The following is a 17,790-nucleotide window of genomic DNA, read 5'->3' as shown; positions in this document are numbered from 1 at the left end:
TGTGTGTGTGTGTGTGTGTGTGTGTGTGTGTGTGTGTGTGTGTGTGTTATTGTTTCTGTTTTTGGTTTTTACTTTTTACCTGACAGCCTCCAGCACCTGCCTCAAGGAAGGTTTTGCCCAGAACAGTCAGATCAAGAGCTCCTCTGTGGGGCAGATCAGAATAGCTCTTGCTGAGACCTGCAAGGACTGAGGGAGTTGTCCTTTGGGGACAGGAACTTGGAATCAGAGAACCTAGAAGCCCCAGACACCCTCTCTGAGGATGATACTTTGTGATAAATTCATTGCCTGGGCAGGGACCCCAGGGCCTGAGGACATACCAGTCAGATATTGGGTAAGGGTTAGATGTACTGTCTTTATTTGGTGGAGGAACAGTATGACTGAAGGACATTTCTAGATTGCAGAATAAGTAGATATTGAAAACACATAATCTTAATTACTGAGATTATATTATGATTGTCAACCACCTTAATGAATGCATTCAAGGCATCTCCACCTCCTAAGACTTTAATAAAACACAGGTAATATTCTTTCTATCTTTGTTATTCAGAGTCTTAAGATTCTGGGTCTATTAATGAAAAGAGGGTACAGCTTGACAATTAAGCAGACTACTAAACTCCTCATTCTTTCAGGCCTGTGAACGCCACCAGGTGAAGCAGAAAAGGCATAGAATATATTCCACCTGTTAGTGTCTTAAAGCAAAGGCTCCTCTAGGAAATTAGCTTGGTTTTAAGAATGATGTTTGTCACGGTTAAGGTATATAGGGGAGTGGAAAAGGATGATACCAAAATGCTAGTTTGTAAGTTTAAACTCCTTTGCAAAAAAGTAAAGAATGCAGATTCACACAGAAGAGAGGGGCTTTATTTAATTTTAGGACTTATACTGGTTAACTCTTATTTACTTACCTACTATGGGTGTTATTTACTTAATATTCCTGAGAACCATATGAAAAGCCACTATTATTTTCATTTCGCAAATGAAGACATCGGGGCAAATTTAGTAAATTATCTAAAGTTACACATAGAGTAAAATACAGAGCCAAGATTGAAACTCATGCATTCAGATTCTAGAGTCTGTATACTCTTACATGGACTGATTGCTTCTCCAATAAATATTTTGTTTTAAAATATTTTAAAGTATTTTGTTGCATGGTGCTCTAGGAAGTTGTATTTCTTCTATTGTTTGTTGGTACTTTCTCCTTCCTGTTGCTCTAGAATTAATTGTCTTTATTTCTTTAAATAACATTACCATAGTTCTTTAGAATTTTTTTACTTTGGAATTTTTTTAATACTTTTTGTACTTTGTTTTGTATAAAACACCAGGTTTGGTAGACGTAGCTGTGGCAATTTATAGTCTTAATTTTTAGGAAGGGATCCCTTCACAGGTTTCAAGCAGAGACCCCACCACATGAAGGAAACCATAAACTTACTGATGTAACGGGTGGTGAACTCATTAGAACTGTCTACAAATGAAGGTTGATCAGAGCTTGCGAACGTGCATCCTGAAGTTTGTTTTTCGTGACTTAGTAGATTATGTGGTATATCTTCAGGAGAGTATTTCCTGGGTATGTTTTGACCTTTAACCATTCTGATACATCCATTTTTCTTTGTATGATTGAGCCTGGTAAACGTAACAATTTTTTGGTAAAATTTTATCAAGTTTATCTGAATTTTATCAAGTATTGGACATACTTGAATATAGTTTTGGTAGGAAAGTTCTTTACTTAAACTTTCCATAGTTTCCCAGTCCTAGATTTTGAGTCTTGTCTTTTGTCCTTTGTGACCTTAATCCTGCTATGGGGTTTTTCTGGCCTTGACCTTGACCTCAGGGGCAAGATTCTTCCTCCTGGTCACAGACATCTTCCCCTTAAGGGTTAGGCTTCTTTCACTTGAGAAAATTAATTTTAATATTGTATTTTTAATGGTCAATTCATCATTGAATTATTTACCTTTGTTGTACTTCCTTTTATTTTATTTTTACTACTTAAACAATAAAAATAGTAGAAAAGATAGAAAACAATCTTCTGTAAAAATTGGAAATTAAATATCCATATTTATTCAACAAATGTAAGTTTTCAATAAGAAGATCATTTTGTATTGCATTAAGTACTCTCAACAAATACTGGGTGACATTTTGTTACATGTTATAATACCTCTGAATTTTGCTTCCATAAAGTATGAACATTCTTTTGGATTTTCATCCATCAGACAGGTCTCATAAGGGAATGAGAAACTGTTAAGGTCCCAAAGTGACTTAAACATACATTTAACCATGCTACTTCTGTGTTTATAACCTTGCAATTGCTTCCTTTAGCCTCTGAAGATATCTGCCTCCTTACCATGGTCTTCAGATCTCTAGATGACCCCTCCAGCTTGTTGAGTGACATACTTTCTGTTACTTATTCCTCTAAAGCAGCAGTGGCCTCAGTTCAGTATTTTGTACTTGCTAGGATGTGCTTCTGTCCTTCCTCTTCCTGCAACAAGAATAGCTCCTTTTCATCCTTTGGTTTTCTCTTCCAGACTACCCTATGCAGCCCATCAATCCCATTACCATCCTATCGTTTTCATTCTTAGAACGTATTATTTTTTATATGTTTTTATAGTCTAAGGGGAAGACCATCCTTCCTGGCTAGACTCTAAACACCAAGTAAACAAAGACTATGTGTCTTGTATACACCAGTGTGTACCCAGTGCCTGGCAAAGTACTTTGTGATGATTATCTATAAGTCTATAGACAAGTACATATTTTTCAGTAGCTTTAAATAATAGCTCTCAAAACTTACTTTGTTAGTTTAAGTTGTCAATACATGATATCAGTGAAGTAGCAAGTGTCTCTCATGGGGTTTAAAGAGCCACACAAAGTTTTTATAGTTAAAAAAGTGTGCCTTATCCAAGTCATTTGTGTACCTTTCCAGTATGCCTTTTTGGGTACAGGGCCTCTGTTCTTTGTTAATCAAACAGTTGTCTTAATATGACAGTGTTCCATCTTTAGTTGCAGAGGATGCTATGAAATACAACAATAAGTTCTTTTGTTTTATGCCCTTTAGAAAGAAAACACACACACAAACACACATTTACACAGTCTCCTTTAATGAATATACCCATACAGCATCTCTCATGCTGCATGGCATCTAGAAGACACTCAATGTGTTGAACGTTCCTAAGTCCTTACAGATACGTAGAATTTGTTTTTAAAAATCTAGAGCTTCTAATACATCTTATTTAGTAGATTATGTAGCTCAGTCATCCATATTTCATTGTCTAAATTGATTTAAGTTTTATGAAAGAAAAGAACATTGTAATCAGGTAGAATGTAATACACATAAAAGCTGTATAAAGCACTTAACACTAGAGATGCATATATAGATGTACTTATGTGAAAACACATCAGTTTAGTTTAAATAAATAGAAAGTGAAAAGTCCTTTGATGAAATCAGTGTAAAAATATATAAGTATCGTTAAAAATGTAGAATTGATAATTATCCAACTACAGTAAAATGACAAAGGAAGTCCTTCAATAAGAAAACAAACCAACAAGTTTTCAATGTGAATTGGCTAGAGCGTGTACACATCAGTGTGTACCTGTGTGTATACCTATAATTGTTAACATAACAAAAGGGAATGTCACATTCTTTATATAGAATCAAAAAAGCCAGTGAGGGGCACCTAAGTGGCTCAGTTGGTTAAGCGTCCTACTTTTTTTTTTTAATGTTTATTTATTTTTAGAGAGAGAGAGAGAGCACACAGGAGGGGCTGAGAGAGAGAGAGAGAGAGAGAGAGAGAGTCTGAATCTGAAACAGGCTCCAGGCTCCAAGTTGTCAGCACAGAGCCTGATGTGGGGCTCGAACCCATGAACCGTGAGATCATGACCTATGCCCATCACCTGAGCTGAAGTTGTATGCTTGACTAACTGGGCCACCTAGGCTCCCCAAGTGGCTGACTCCTGATTTCTGTTCCAGTCATCTCATGGTTTGTGAGATGGAACCCTGTTGGGCTAGGCGCTCTCCCTTTTTCTCTCTTTCTCAAAATAAATAAATACTAAACTAAACAACAACAACAACAACAACAACAAAAGACAGGGGTGGCTTGGTGGCTCAGTTGGTTGAGCGTCTGACTTTAGCTCAGGTCATGATCTCGAGGTTCCTGAGTTTGAGCCCCATCAGGCTCACTGCTGTCAGCATGGAGCCGGCTTTGGATCCTCTGGCTCCCTCTCTCTCTACCCTTCCCCCACCTGCTTGCGCGCTCTCTCTCTCTCTCTCTCTCTCTCTCTCTCTCAAAAATAAATAAAACATTTAAAAAATTAAAGTAAATAAAAATAAAAAAAAACAAAGACAAAAATACCAGTGAATTACATTCCAATTTCTGGGTGTTGGGACTGGTGAATTTTGCTCTGCTTATTACATTACATGAGATAGAATTCAGGTGCTTAAAGACTGTTTTTCTTCAAAGCCCTTCCGAACGCTAGATTTCTAACGACTATTTTCTTCTCCAGGAGAGCACACAGCTGCTACAAATGCCGTCAGTGCAGTTTTACAGCTGCTGATACTCAGTCACTACTGGAGCACTTCAACACTGTTCATTGCCAGGAACAGGACATCACTACAGCCAACGGCGAAGAGGACGGTCATGCCGTATCCGCCATTAAGGAGGAGCCCAAAATTGACCTCAAGGTCTACAGTCTGCTCAATCCAGACTCTAAAATGGGAGAGCCAGTTTCTGAGAGTGTGGTGAAGAGGGAGAAGGTAGAAGACAAGGACGGGCTGAAGGAGAAAGTTTGGACCGAGAGTTCAAGCGATGACCTTCGAAACATGACTTGGAGAGGGGCAGACATCCTGCGAGGCAGCCCGTCATATACTCAGGCAAGCCTGGGGCTTCTGACGCCTGTGTCCGGCACCCAAGAGCAGACCAAGACTCTAAGGGATAGCCCCAATGTCGAAGCTGCCCATCTGGCACGACCTATATATGGCCTGGCTGTGGAGACCAAGGGATTCCTGCAGGGGGTGCCAGCTGGCGGAGAGAAGTCCGGGCCCCTCACCCAGCAGTATCCTGCATCGGGAGAAAACAAGTCCAAGGATGAATCCCAGTCCCTGTTACGGGTAGGAAGGTTTCATTTTTAAATAATGCACGTATCTTGAAGGAAAACCGGGAGAACACACATTCTCTACATTTAGTATCATTTAGTCTTTCCGGCTAAAACTAAATGATGTGTCTCAGTCTGGGGATTTATACCTACAAGGCCGAAGTGGAGGAAAGGAGCTCATGTGTGTTTGTGTGTACAGTTCACACACTTGATACAGTGGTGGGCAGGCATTTGTTTGTCGTTGCTCTTAGCTCAGATTGAATGTTGGCTAATCATTCCTGGTGATTATGCAAAACAGTGAGGCCGCATTTGGAGAAGGGAGGTTCGGAATCCCAGAAGATTGCACATCTGTTACGTTAAAATAAGTAAATGACTTTTAAATTTTAAGGTGGCATGACACTGTATGTGGTTAACAAGGAAATTAGCGGAGATTTAAATCACTGGGAATGCAAAGCCCAGGGTGAGATGCTAAGACAGAAATGTTTTTTAAAACTGACAGTATAATTATGTACAAATGACAATGCTTGTTGTTGTTTGGTTACCAAAAAGGGGGAGGGGGGATGAGACCTAAGTGTGAATGGTGTGTGAAGAGCATCCAAAGAAAAGAAACATGCATTGTTATATGATCAGGCTTTTTTAGGAAGAAAGGCACAGTCCCATGCAGAAACACAAAACCTCTGAGAAGGATAAGATCCTTCCTTGATCTCTCTCTTCATGCTATGTAGCTGTGTCAAGAAATATTTTAGAGTTTGAAAATTCACGGATACTTAGTAAGTGATGCTTTTGGCCTAAGGCACCACCACTTTGACATTTCACCTTGACGCTGAGAAAGGTTAAAGCCTTCTATATGATTTTGGAGCTTGTCCGTGCCTAGAAGGTAGGATCAGAAACCAGCTAACCTTCCCCAAAGAGTCAGTTAGGAAATAAGAGTTCAGCCAGCCCAGTGCTTTGACCTGCAGGTCAGAGACCACTGAGGTCTCTCTGGATGGATTCTGCAGAGAAAACGTTCTCTTTCTGGGGTCTACTTGACCACTGTGCTCTCACTTCCTGCAGATTCTCCAGCCTATCTGTGCTTCTCAAGTTTCTCTAGTGGAGTGGAGAAATGTGCCTTAGAGGTGTACAGTTAATTGTAAAAACCATTCCCTTTCCTGGCTGCACTCCTGCCCCGGAGCCAAGAGAAGGGCTTGAATGGAGAAGAGCCTGTGCCCCTTGTACACTGAGAAACAAAGGATTCTTCCTGTAAGGAAGGAGCAAGTTTATTATAGGTAACTTTAAAAAGAAGAGAAACAGTGCCTGTGCCCTTCAAGAGGCCATTCAATTCAGGGAGCTCCTTTCCGATAAATGTATATGGTGGAGCTGCAGTTGTAAATGTGCATCATTTTCTTAGCTTGCCGGGACTCTTCTGGTCTCGAGTGGTGTTTGGTTTCTGGTTATAAGGCAGGAATGATAGGTCTTAAGTGTTTAAATTTCATATTGCATCCGGAGAGTGTGTTGTAATGGGTGCCTGATATCCATATCACTAGACCTCCCCAACCCTTTTTTTCCCCCTTTTTAAAATGGTTTTCATCTGGGACATCTTCATTGGATACCAGATTGGTTGACTCTTTTAGATTATTTCTGGAATATTCCTTTTCTGCCACCATTTGTATGCACGAAGAATTTAGAATGATCAGTAATTTTTTATGGGGTTAAGTCTAAAACCTGAGCATAAAAGCAGTCTATTTTTTGAGCAGACTGGGTATGATAATACTTTTTGTAAAGTTGTTTTTCTCAATTCCTCCACTTCCTTAATTCCCTGACTTCAAGTTTCTGTTGCATCATCGTAACTGCCTCTTTAGTTCCTCCACGTTAGCTGCTGAGGTACAAAATCTTTGGTGAGACATTGCTTCACCATGTTCTACAGATAATCAAATTCCTAACCGCAAGATTTATGATTTTTGAAGGCAATCATCTACTACATTTATATATATATGTATATATATGTATGTATATATATGTATGTATATGTATATATATACACACACACGCACGCACACACACACACACAAAGACTTGGGTCATTCTTCCTTGACTTTAGTAAAATTTGACTCTTTAAAATTTATATTTTCATTGTCTTTGGATATTGCTTTTGGAAATCACCAGTTTTATTGGATATTTGGAATAGGAAGGGTAGCTAATTTAATTTGTGAAGTATTTAGTGTATTAAGTGAATTACAACTTTTTAATATACACATATCTGGGCTGATTGGCTTTTTAAGACATCTAAAAGAGTTAAGAAGCAGAGCCCATTCTGGTTGTGAATTTGACAAGAATTCTACCTTTGGGGTAGAAATTGCTATTGCTGAGTTATTATAGCAAATACATGCTTCTCAATTCATTTGTCTGCTATCAGAAAGGAGAAACTCAGCAGAGTATTGCCATCATTAAAACAATGCGCTTTAATTTTGTAATTGTGGAGGTCTAGTTATTAGTGAAGGTGTCCTGTAAAAATTTATAAATACACCATACAAATATGCAAATAGTTTACATGTTTTGAATGAAAATACAGTTGTCTATGGAAATGCATACCTGCAGAATGTAGTATTCATATTTGCGTATAAATAGAATGGAACTTGAAATTATCTTGCTATCTGGCATGTTTATTTAGAAGTAGTAAGCAACTTGAAAAACAGAAAATAGGTTTTAAAAGTTTTTTGTTGTTGTTGTTGAACAGTGTATACAATATAGCCTTAATAAAGTAAGTATATTTATAAATACATTATACATATAGTTTCTAATGTTAAAAGTAAAAACTTGACTAGCAACTTTGATGACTATATAGATTGATAACAAGAGTTAAATATGATAAATTTGTGCAGCAGAGAATGTTAATTTAAAATAGTTCCGGGGCCCCTGGGTGGCTCAGTCAGTTAAGTGGCTGACTCTTGATTTCAGCTCAGGTCATGATCTCATGGTTCATGGGTTCAAGCCCTGCTTCGGACTCTGTACTTTAAGTGCCCTTTCAGTGCAGAGCCCACTTGTGATTCTGTCTCTCTCTCTCTCTCTCTCTTTCTCTCTCTCTTTCTCTCTGCCCCTTCCATGCACTCTCTCAAAATAAATAAACTTAAAAAAATAGTTCCAACCCTATGTTGGTGAATAGTGGAAACATTTTTAAAGAGCAGGCTGAATGAATTTAGGGCAATTCACAAAGGTTGTAGTTATAATGTTGCTTTCAGGATATTGGTCTTTCTGATACATGTTTTTAACTGGTTTCGTTATGAAATGTTGCTGTACTCAAAGTGAGGAAGGAGACATAAGAATCACGGAGAACTAAAATTTCAAAATATTTTCTCATTAGTTTTCTTCATTTTTTTCCTTTTTGTTTTGTTTTATGTAGGTTAGGTAAGCATTTGGCTTTTAGTTTTGTGTTCGATAGCAGATCATTTATATATATTTTGATTTGGTGAATATCTTTTATTTTTCCCTGTTACCAGTATGGAATTGATATTGTTACAAAACATTTTAAATTGTATATGTGGTCTGTGTGGACCATTGTGCTTTGAGGATGGCAGGGGGCATGTTAACATAAGCCTTATCTTCTAAATTGCTTTATGAAAATTAGTTTTTTGTTGTGTATTAAATACATAATATTCCTGTAAAATCGTTGTTTTTTTTTCTTTTATGAGTAGGAAGAAACATGAAAGCCTTATACTCTTTGCTAGAAATAGTCCAAGTTTATATGAAGACTTTGTTACTCTTTTAAAACTTCTAGAAGGATCTTATAAACATGAATAAGTTCCTGAAAATGTTTTGAAAATGCAATGTTTTCATTTAAACTTAAAATTTGGCTCTGTGAAGAGGTTAACATATTTAACATTTTCTGTGCTAAAAGCAAAAGTTAATTGGTTTTAAATACTCAACTTGTTCCTTTCTCATTTTAAACTAAACAGTGTAGTGTACTCAGAACTCAGTACAGGCGTGTGCCTTTTTCTGGCCTATTTCTTCTATGATGTATATTTACACAAAGGTATTTATTTATTCATTTTGTAGACAGACTCATAGAAATGTAACTGTATTAGGCCTATGATTTCCTGAATAAGAAATACCAGATCTTATTCTTATAATTGACTTTTCAGATTGGATTTTATAACCTAGCAAGTTACGGCTTGTAACTGATAACCATAGTAATAGGAACAAAACACCTGCCATTAAACTTCACAAAGATTTTGCCGATATCAAATGCATTTTTTTGTTTAATGGAATGCAGAAGTCTAACTGAGTTTAGACGGTAAATCTGTAGGGAGAGTTTGTGGCAGATCAACATCCAGGTAAACGTCTGCAGTCAGATAGATACCTTATCGGCTCCTAAGTCTTCTGTAGGTTCAGACACCCTACTTATCAGTCTGCTTTCTTCATGCATCTGGGGGAAAATGATTCTAGATTCCAGTGTAAATTTATTTAGGGAAGTCTGTCCGTTTCAACGTGTACGTTTCGCACCACTTGGTTTTCGCAGAGACCTTGAGCCATGGGCTCTGGGAGATCTGTTCCAAGTTCTGGGAGTTGAGTTCCAAGCTGGGCGCTGACTGTCAAAGGCAGGGCCTCCCAGGATCTCCGTTCATCTCACTCTTGGGATTAGAATGGCTGCTGTCCTCACAGAAGTTCTGTGCAGCTTAGTTAATTAATGTTTGTCAAGCCATTTGAGATCCTCAGATGCAGGGTTCTAGATAAGTGCAAAGTAGTATGATTGTTTGTTCGTTTTGTAAATATGATACCAAGACAGCACAAAGTAGATGTTATTTCCCCTTTGCTTCAGTGGTGTTAAATTTATAGTTTAAAGATTGTTGATACTGGACAGTCTATTGAGATGCAAAAATGTTCTTTTGGGGACGGTCCATTGGCAGCCAAACAGACGTTCAAACAAGTGACAGCATTGAATGCCTTTACAACCAGTGACAGAAGATCGCAGGAACTTTTTTAACTAAAGATGATTTCAAGGGAAAAGCCTGATACTGTTTTTTTTTATTCATGTTTACTGAAAATAAAAGCAGATTTTCAGATCCATATAGGTAGCAGTGATGTGACATATGTACATATGATTTGTTCTAACTCCATTTGAACGTTTCCGTATAGATCTCTGTAATACCAAAGAGAACAGACTGTACCAGGAAAAATGGGAAGTGTACATCTCCATAATCACTGGTTGTAAAATTGTTGCTTTTGGGTCACATTGATAAATTTTCTCTTTTGGTAATTTTTGATATTTTATTTGTTGATATTTGAAGAAAATATTAAAAGCCATTTACTATATCTAGAGATTAATAATCCTTGTATATCTCTGTGCTTCTGCTCTGCATAGATGAATTTCTGTTGTTCACCGGTTAGAAAAGCATATGATTGGGGTACCTGGGTGGCTCAGTTGGTTGAGTGTTCAGCTCTTGATTTTGGCTCAGGTCACGATCCCATTGGGCTCTGCCTGGAGCCTGCTTGGTATTCTCTTTCTCTCTCTCTCTCTCTCTCTCTCTCTCTCTCTGCCCCTCTCCTCCACTTACTCTCTCTCATTTTTGACAGATTAGATCACAACTAAGACCAATCTGATGCATACGTGTCTGGTTTTATTGACTTGACCAATGGGATTTTCTATTCCAGTTTCTTTTTTAGAAGTCAGTTCCATTGGTTCAAGTATTTTTGGGAGCACATTTTTTTTCTTTTTTGTAACATAGGCTTTTTGTGAAGTCTGGCAGAGTTCTGCTGGCCCAAGTTTGTAAAGCAGGGGAAGCAGATGTATCTTTTAGTGAATTGGGCTGTGAGTTTGTAGTCACTGTGAAATGGTATCCTTCAGCACAGTATCTGTTAATTATTTCCTGTATAACTATCTTTTGCTTGGTTTCCTTTTCTCACAGACTGCATGAGTCAGGAGATAACAGGGCCTCAAAAGGAACCCATTGTTGAATGTTCTTTCTTAGATGTTGGAAATGAAGAGCATACAGAAGGTGGCCCAAGTTTCAGGAGCAACAGATGGAGAATGATTCAAAAGTGTGTCAGCCATGAGCTACATAGCCTTGATGCAAACCTAGTATTTTTCTGGCAAAGTCCAATTTGATGGACGGATTGGACTAAGTGCTGATTACCTAAAATGACAGGAAAGTTTTTTTTTGTTTTGGATTTTTGTGTATTATTTGCTCCCAACAAAAAAGTAAATATTGTTCCCATTGTCATATTCTTTACTCTCTTTTCTCTTTGACTCTCTTAGAGAACTTCCATTAAGTATTTACACAAAGGACATTGATTACTAGAATGTTCTACCAGTTAACTCAAGGAAGCTTGATACACAGAATACTGCCGCTGGGAAAGTTTGAAGAACTTGTTTCTTTCATTTCAGTGAAGCAACATTCTCATTTACAGATGTTTGTGATTAACTATGACATAAATAAAATAGAACCATAAGATGACTTTATTTTGGAAAAAAATCCACAATACTTGGTCTTAGGCATATATTTTTTTGTTATTAGTGATTAGGAGTAAAGCAAAGGAATCTTTTGTTTTTATAAATACAGGACTTTTGTGATGTGATAAATTGAGTGGTTGGTATCATTACTAATGTCAGAATGATCAGATAGCTCTCATGTATAATTTTGCATGTTAACATTCCTCTTTAAACAGATAGTTTCTCAATTTAGATTTAATGTGGGCATATTAATTATGAAAGCGGTGAACCATTTTATACCCTGGAAATTTACCTATTTGTAACATCATGATTAACCAGAAATAGCTAAGGATATATAGATGTATTTTTAATAGGCAAGATATACTTTATAATTTTACTAACATTTAAAAAAAGTCAAACCTTTATGAGAATTTGGATACCAGCAAAGGTTTTTAAAATAGATTTTTAACAAGCACAGTATTTTGTTTGAGGAAAATGGTAAGATCCATGACAGTATGGTGTATTGAATTGCATTTGCCTGTAGCATGACATGGTGTTTATATTTTGGTATTCAAGACTTACATTAAATCATGAAAAAAGTCTTGGTAGATAAATGTTCCATAAAATAATCTGTTCTCGGGGACTTGACTTTAGATGTTTCATTGGTAATGTAGTGGCTAGCGCGAGAATACGTCCTAATGCCCAGTGTGAATTCTTGAGGAGGAAGACAAAACCTGGGGGAACTACTTTACAACAACACTTGTACATGAAAGCATTCAAAAATAAAGAATTTTATTAATGTAGATGGGTATTTATAGTTACGTGATTTCCATGTAATTTAGCATTTCATTTTCTAGGATTAAAAGCTTACTGCCTTTCCATTAGTTTTATTATTAGATTAACAACTTTCATCCTTACGAAACCCTTTTGAGGTTGAAGCTATCATTATCCCTTTTATTTTGATGAGGAAACTGAGGCAGAGGGATTCATTAATTTGCCCGAAGTTGCACCACTTTCAATGGCAGAGATGCAATTTTGATGCTGGCAGTTTGACTGCAGTCCATGCTCTTAAGCATTGCATGGCCTCCTTTGATTCTCCATGGTCTGTTAATGCTTGCATGACTTTCTGCAGTTTCAGAATGATTTGTTCCATCTAAGCAGACACTATATGTTTTGTGTGCAAAACAGAAAAATCGCTTTTTGGAATTACACAAGTGATACATGCTTTTCAAAAAAGAAGTATATCTGTATTACCACACAGAGCACTAAAGAAAACGGAAACCGCTCAAAAGTTCCAACCCAAATACTTTTCTATTCATATATTGGCTTCTAATTTATTTTTATACGCATACAAACATATATTATTCAAGTATTTGGTCATTGTCTCACTCCGTTATAATCCTCTTTTTTTATTTAACAATACACTGTGGATATCTTTCCCAACAACAAATATAAACCACAGTATTTGGCTTACTGCCTCCATGTTTGCTATGAAATAGTCATATCATAATGTGCTCAATAGATCCTCTCTTGATACACATTTAGGCAACTTCCAATTTTTACTTATAAAGAAACCTTGATGCACGTGCTTGTGTGTATTATTTTCTTGTTTCATCATTTCCTTAGGATAGTTTCTTACAATTCCAGTTACTTAAATGAGAAAATACATGCCTGAGGACAAATAGTCTTCAGTGTCCAAATCACCATCCTCTAAATGTGTCATTTAAAAAATATAAAATGAATTCATTCATAGATAAGGTGTAGAGAGTAACATCCTAGAAATATTAAATGTAGGAGTAAATTTTAAATTGTAAATGCCTTATTTAATAATGAATGCAGGTAGTTAGGGAGAAGGCAGATAATCCTTAAGAGCTATTTCTTATCATAAATATGGTATATAACAAATGACCAATAGCCAGGGCTGTGGGATGATATGCTTACATACGCAGCATAGTTTATTTTGTAGAGAAATTTGTTTTCAGGAAGGACCCATTTTATTAAGCAGACTTGAGTCATGGGTTTTAAGTGAAAGCAGTAGACTCAGGTAGGCCTGCCTTTTTCAGGGCAGAAATTTCTCTCGTTTTCTTTGTTTCATTCTGTTCTGGACAATGTTCTGCTGGGCTTCACGATTTCTCAACCCAATTTTAAAGTTTTTACCTTCCTTGGTTGTTTAGTAGATACAGTGGGTAATGATGTGGGCTTCAAAGGAATATAGCAGAGAAGAAGTTAATATTTTTTCTTCCAAATATGGAATTTAATGATCTTCGTTTCTATTTATTGCTGAAATATTTATATTGATCCCATTAGAAAGTATTTCTTTATAGGCTTTTTTGAATGTCCGATATAACATTATTTCTTTATTGTATCTTAATAAAATATTAAAAGGACAGGAGCACAAGCATACTTTCTCAATTAGCATTGAGGTTGTGCTGATTATATGCCACAAATAAGTTTCAGGCTGTTCTTACCAATTAATGACATTTAGGAAAACATATATGATGTCATTTATATATACAGTTTAAGTCAAGCTTATCTATGGGAATTTGAAAATGTACAAATACTACATTTGAGAGAGCTATTCACTTAAAAATAATTACTTGCTGTTTTCTAAAAAAATTTCTTTCCTACTACGTTAAAAAATGAAAATACTTTTATAGACTTACAACTTTGTAGAAGCCTATCTGTTTTGCAAGGTCTGGTACAACGGAAGCAATACTGCCCATATTTTAGGAGATCCTCATGTTTGTTTTACCTTATTCTTAATGTCAAATTTATAACCTCAACCATGGTAATTCAAGAAAATCCATCTATTTATCCTGAGTTATGTAACTTATTCAAAAGAAAGTTAGAGGTTTTTAAAATGTGGATTGTCTAGATAGGCGATCCTTGGTGTACGGATTATCCAGTTACTATGGCTATCAAAATTTTAGGCTATAATTTATGTGTGTGTGTGTGTGTGTGTGTGTGTGTATGTGTGTGTGTGTATATATATATAATATTATATTTATATATGTATTTATATTTTTATATGTTTATATTATATTATATTATATTATATTATATTATATATATTCTTAATATATATATAATATAATATATATATAATATAGGATGGTTTGTAAGATCAAACTGAAATTTAGAGCTTGCCTCAAGTACATATGTGATTTAAATAGTTCTGAATACTCCAAAATATATCCTAATTATTTTAGATATCCTTTAGTAGAATGTCTAGGCCATTGAGGTTACAGTTGGATTTGGAGGTGGGTGTGTCCCACCTTTAATAGGCTGTCTTTAGCTGTGATTCAAGCATGACTGGATTTTATTTTCTGGTAAAATTAGATTTTATGTAGTTTTTTTACTCTTCCCTTGTGATGTAGTGGAAAGAGTACTGGATTTTGGAGGCAAGGAGGCTTTGTATTCTAGACTCACTTTGTGACTAACTAGCAGTGTGACCCTGACTGAGTCATTCAATCCTTGTGCACTGTTTCCTTTGGAAAATTATAGAGATTGAAGTATACGGTTACTCATCTTTTGAAATTGCAAATTCTAGGGCCAAGTCAATTTTCTCTAAAACCTTAAACTTCCAAATATGTGAATTGACACCTGAGGCAACTTTCAGACTAAAATCTTGTATTTTAGCTTTTGTACTGCTGGTGTCCAAAGAGATGTCACATAATATTTGATATACATGTTCTCAAATCAGATTTCCCTCTAATGGCTGAGAATCCATGTTACTAAAAAAAACAAAAACAAAAAAACACTATCACAAGATAGTCTGAAATCTTCAACAATTATATTCTTTGAGCTTATCTTATACAAGAAAGCTCATTCTTTCAAAATAAATTTGCTTCAAAGAATCATGTTATGAAAGGGGCTGCTTGTGAATGATGATAAAGGGAAGTATGCACAATGGAAATAAAATAATTCTGGTAAGAATATGATATGCTTAAAGTCTATTTCCTCACTTTCTTGGCATTGAGCAATGATGCCTGTTTTGTTCACAGTCAGATGTTCAAATCAGAATTTTGGATGCAGAAACTAATTTTAGTAGGTGGGGTGCAAATTTCTTATGAGTCCATGAATAGACTAATCCCAGCTGTTTCATTACAATTATAAAAATAAAATTGGCTGTGAATCATTCAAACTGTGTTTAATGGATGTGAATAATTCAGTTGTGTCCCACTGAAATCTTAAAACTATAAACCTATCTTAGATTTTTTATGCTCCTTCAGAGTTGGTATCCCATTATTCATATATGACTTGCTTGAAGTATCGGTGGTCATGATGAAAATGACCATATTTCCACTTGATTCCTGTGGGTTTCAGGAGAGGAGGTGGCCTCTAGAGTAAGGCTAGGGATGAAATGGAGAAAAAAATTAGGAAAAGCCTACAAAAAGAGAAAAGAATGTTAAATTATATTTCTTGCCTTTTCTTTCCCATTAAAATATATCTGTTCTTTGTAGGCATTTTGGAAAATATAAATAAGCAGAGATGAGAAAATGGCCATTCAACACTTCAGTGCATCCTTTTCTGACACACACACACACACACACACACACACACACACACACACACACCTATGCACATAGACATATATATGCAAACAAAGATTTACAGGTTTTTATCAAATAACCTTCAGTTTTGCTTTATAATAAGTTGTAAACATTCTTCCATATTAGTATATATTCTGCTACATCACATTTATTGACTTCATAGTTTTTCACTATATGTTGTACTAGTTGTCCTAGAAAAGATGATTATTGATTTCTTGTGGTTGGACATTTAAGTTATTTCCAGTTTTTGCTGTTATAAATAGTGTTGTATTGAATATCCATGTAGCTAAATAATCATATCTTGCTTGCAACTTAAAATTGTTAGAATAGATTTTCATATAATCAGGTGCCTCTATGGGATGACACAATACCAGAGTTTATTGGCAAGTATAGGTCACATTACCAGGCTATGTGTATGTACTCTTGGGAAACAGAAAAATAGTATCATTTCTTGACTGTAATCAGTTAGAATTACTTCACAAAGAAATAATAAGGTAATTGGTTTCACTTTCATAAGCTGAAAGATAGATTCCTCAGTTGCCTTGGTACTCAAAGATTATTTAGATAGTATAGTATACTGAATTGAGTCTTACAAGGTAAAGATAGACAGACACACAGACAGATAGACAGATAAGGTATGTATATACTATCTCAAGGGATTTAGTTGTCTCCAAACATTCTTAAAGTTAATATGTTTTGGTGATCACATTAAGTTGATGCTAATACCTACTCAGTGAAGTATTTGGCACACAAACTGTATTTTTAAATATTTGAATTTATTTGAATTTACTCAAGGTCATTTACATAGTTTATTATAAAGTAAGAATGAAAATCAGGTGTTAAAGGGAAGTGTAGAAAACCATTCTAAATACAGTCTCTTTTCATTTGCTTTTCCAAGCATCTTACTGCGCTATGCGAAGTCCTTTCATAATACTAGAGACTAGCTGTATTCTAGTTCATGAAACTTCAACAAAACATACTTTTGTTTGTTTGGTTTGGGAGATTCAAGTGCGTTATTTGGTTGTATCTAAATTTAACTGTGCTAATACTCATCTGGGTTCAAGATTTATTTTCAAAGAACCAACATGTACTAGACCAAACTAACCTAGACTCCCAAAGACTTGAAAGAAATACTCTGTCCCCCTCTCTCTCTGTATCTCTCTCTCTCTCTCTCTCTCTCTCTCTCTCTCTCTCTCTCTCTTACTCTGAAAAACAAGTATTTAAAAAAAGGGGGCACTTGGGTGACTCAGTCGCTTAAGGGTTCGAATTCAGTTCAGGTCATGATCTCATGGTTTGTGAATTCAAGCCCCAAATTGGACTTTCTGCTGTGAGTACAGAGCCCGCTTCTGATCCTCTGTTCCCCTCTCTCTCTCTCTACCTTCCCTGCTCACAATCTCTCTCTCAAAAATAAATAAACATTAAAAAATAACAAATAAATATATATATATAAAGGCTTGAAAGAAATAGAAATCCAAAATAGAAGACAATTCTGTAGAATCATTCCTTGACATATTGGTCTCTAACTTTTCTTGTCATCCAATAAATAATAATTTAGCACCTACTAGGTTTCAGAAACCATAAAAGACCCTATAAAGGGTATGACTATGAGTACATCAGGATTCCTGCTCTCATGTATTATACAGTTATGTATAGATCACAAGACAGGTATATGGACAACCATAATATAAATAAGACTTCCATAAAAGGGGCAAGTAGAGAGAAGAGCACTCTTTGGGTGTTTAAAGAGGAACAGATCAC

At 35.9% G+C, this 17,790-nt stretch overlaps 1 protein-coding gene across 3 annotated transcripts in view; it reads left to right on the top strand.

The window, feature by feature from the left end:
* TRPS1 (transcriptional repressor GATA binding 1) overlaps positions 1 to 17,790 on the top strand; it is a 257,829-nt gene that overhangs the window by 76,186 nt on the left and 163,853 nt on the right. For all 3 annotated transcript variants that reach the window (XM_040494279.1, XM_040494278.1, XM_040494277.1), the window contains one exon: positions 4,489 to 5,092. In XM_040494279.1, the coding sequence (XP_040350213.1) occupies positions 4,489 to 5,092 (604 nt within the window). The remainder of the gene's footprint in view (positions 1 to 4,488; positions 5,093 to 17,790) is intronic.

This window comes from Herpailurus yagouaroundi, unplaced genomic scaffold, assembly GCF_014898765.1.
Source record: "Herpailurus yagouaroundi ecotype Mexico unplaced genomic scaffold, PumYag 186, whole genome shotgun sequence".
NCBI classification, from domain to species: Eukaryota; Metazoa; Chordata; class Mammalia; order Carnivora; family Felidae; genus Herpailurus; species Herpailurus yagouaroundi.
This window is presented reverse-complemented; position numbering and strand designations above follow the sequence as displayed.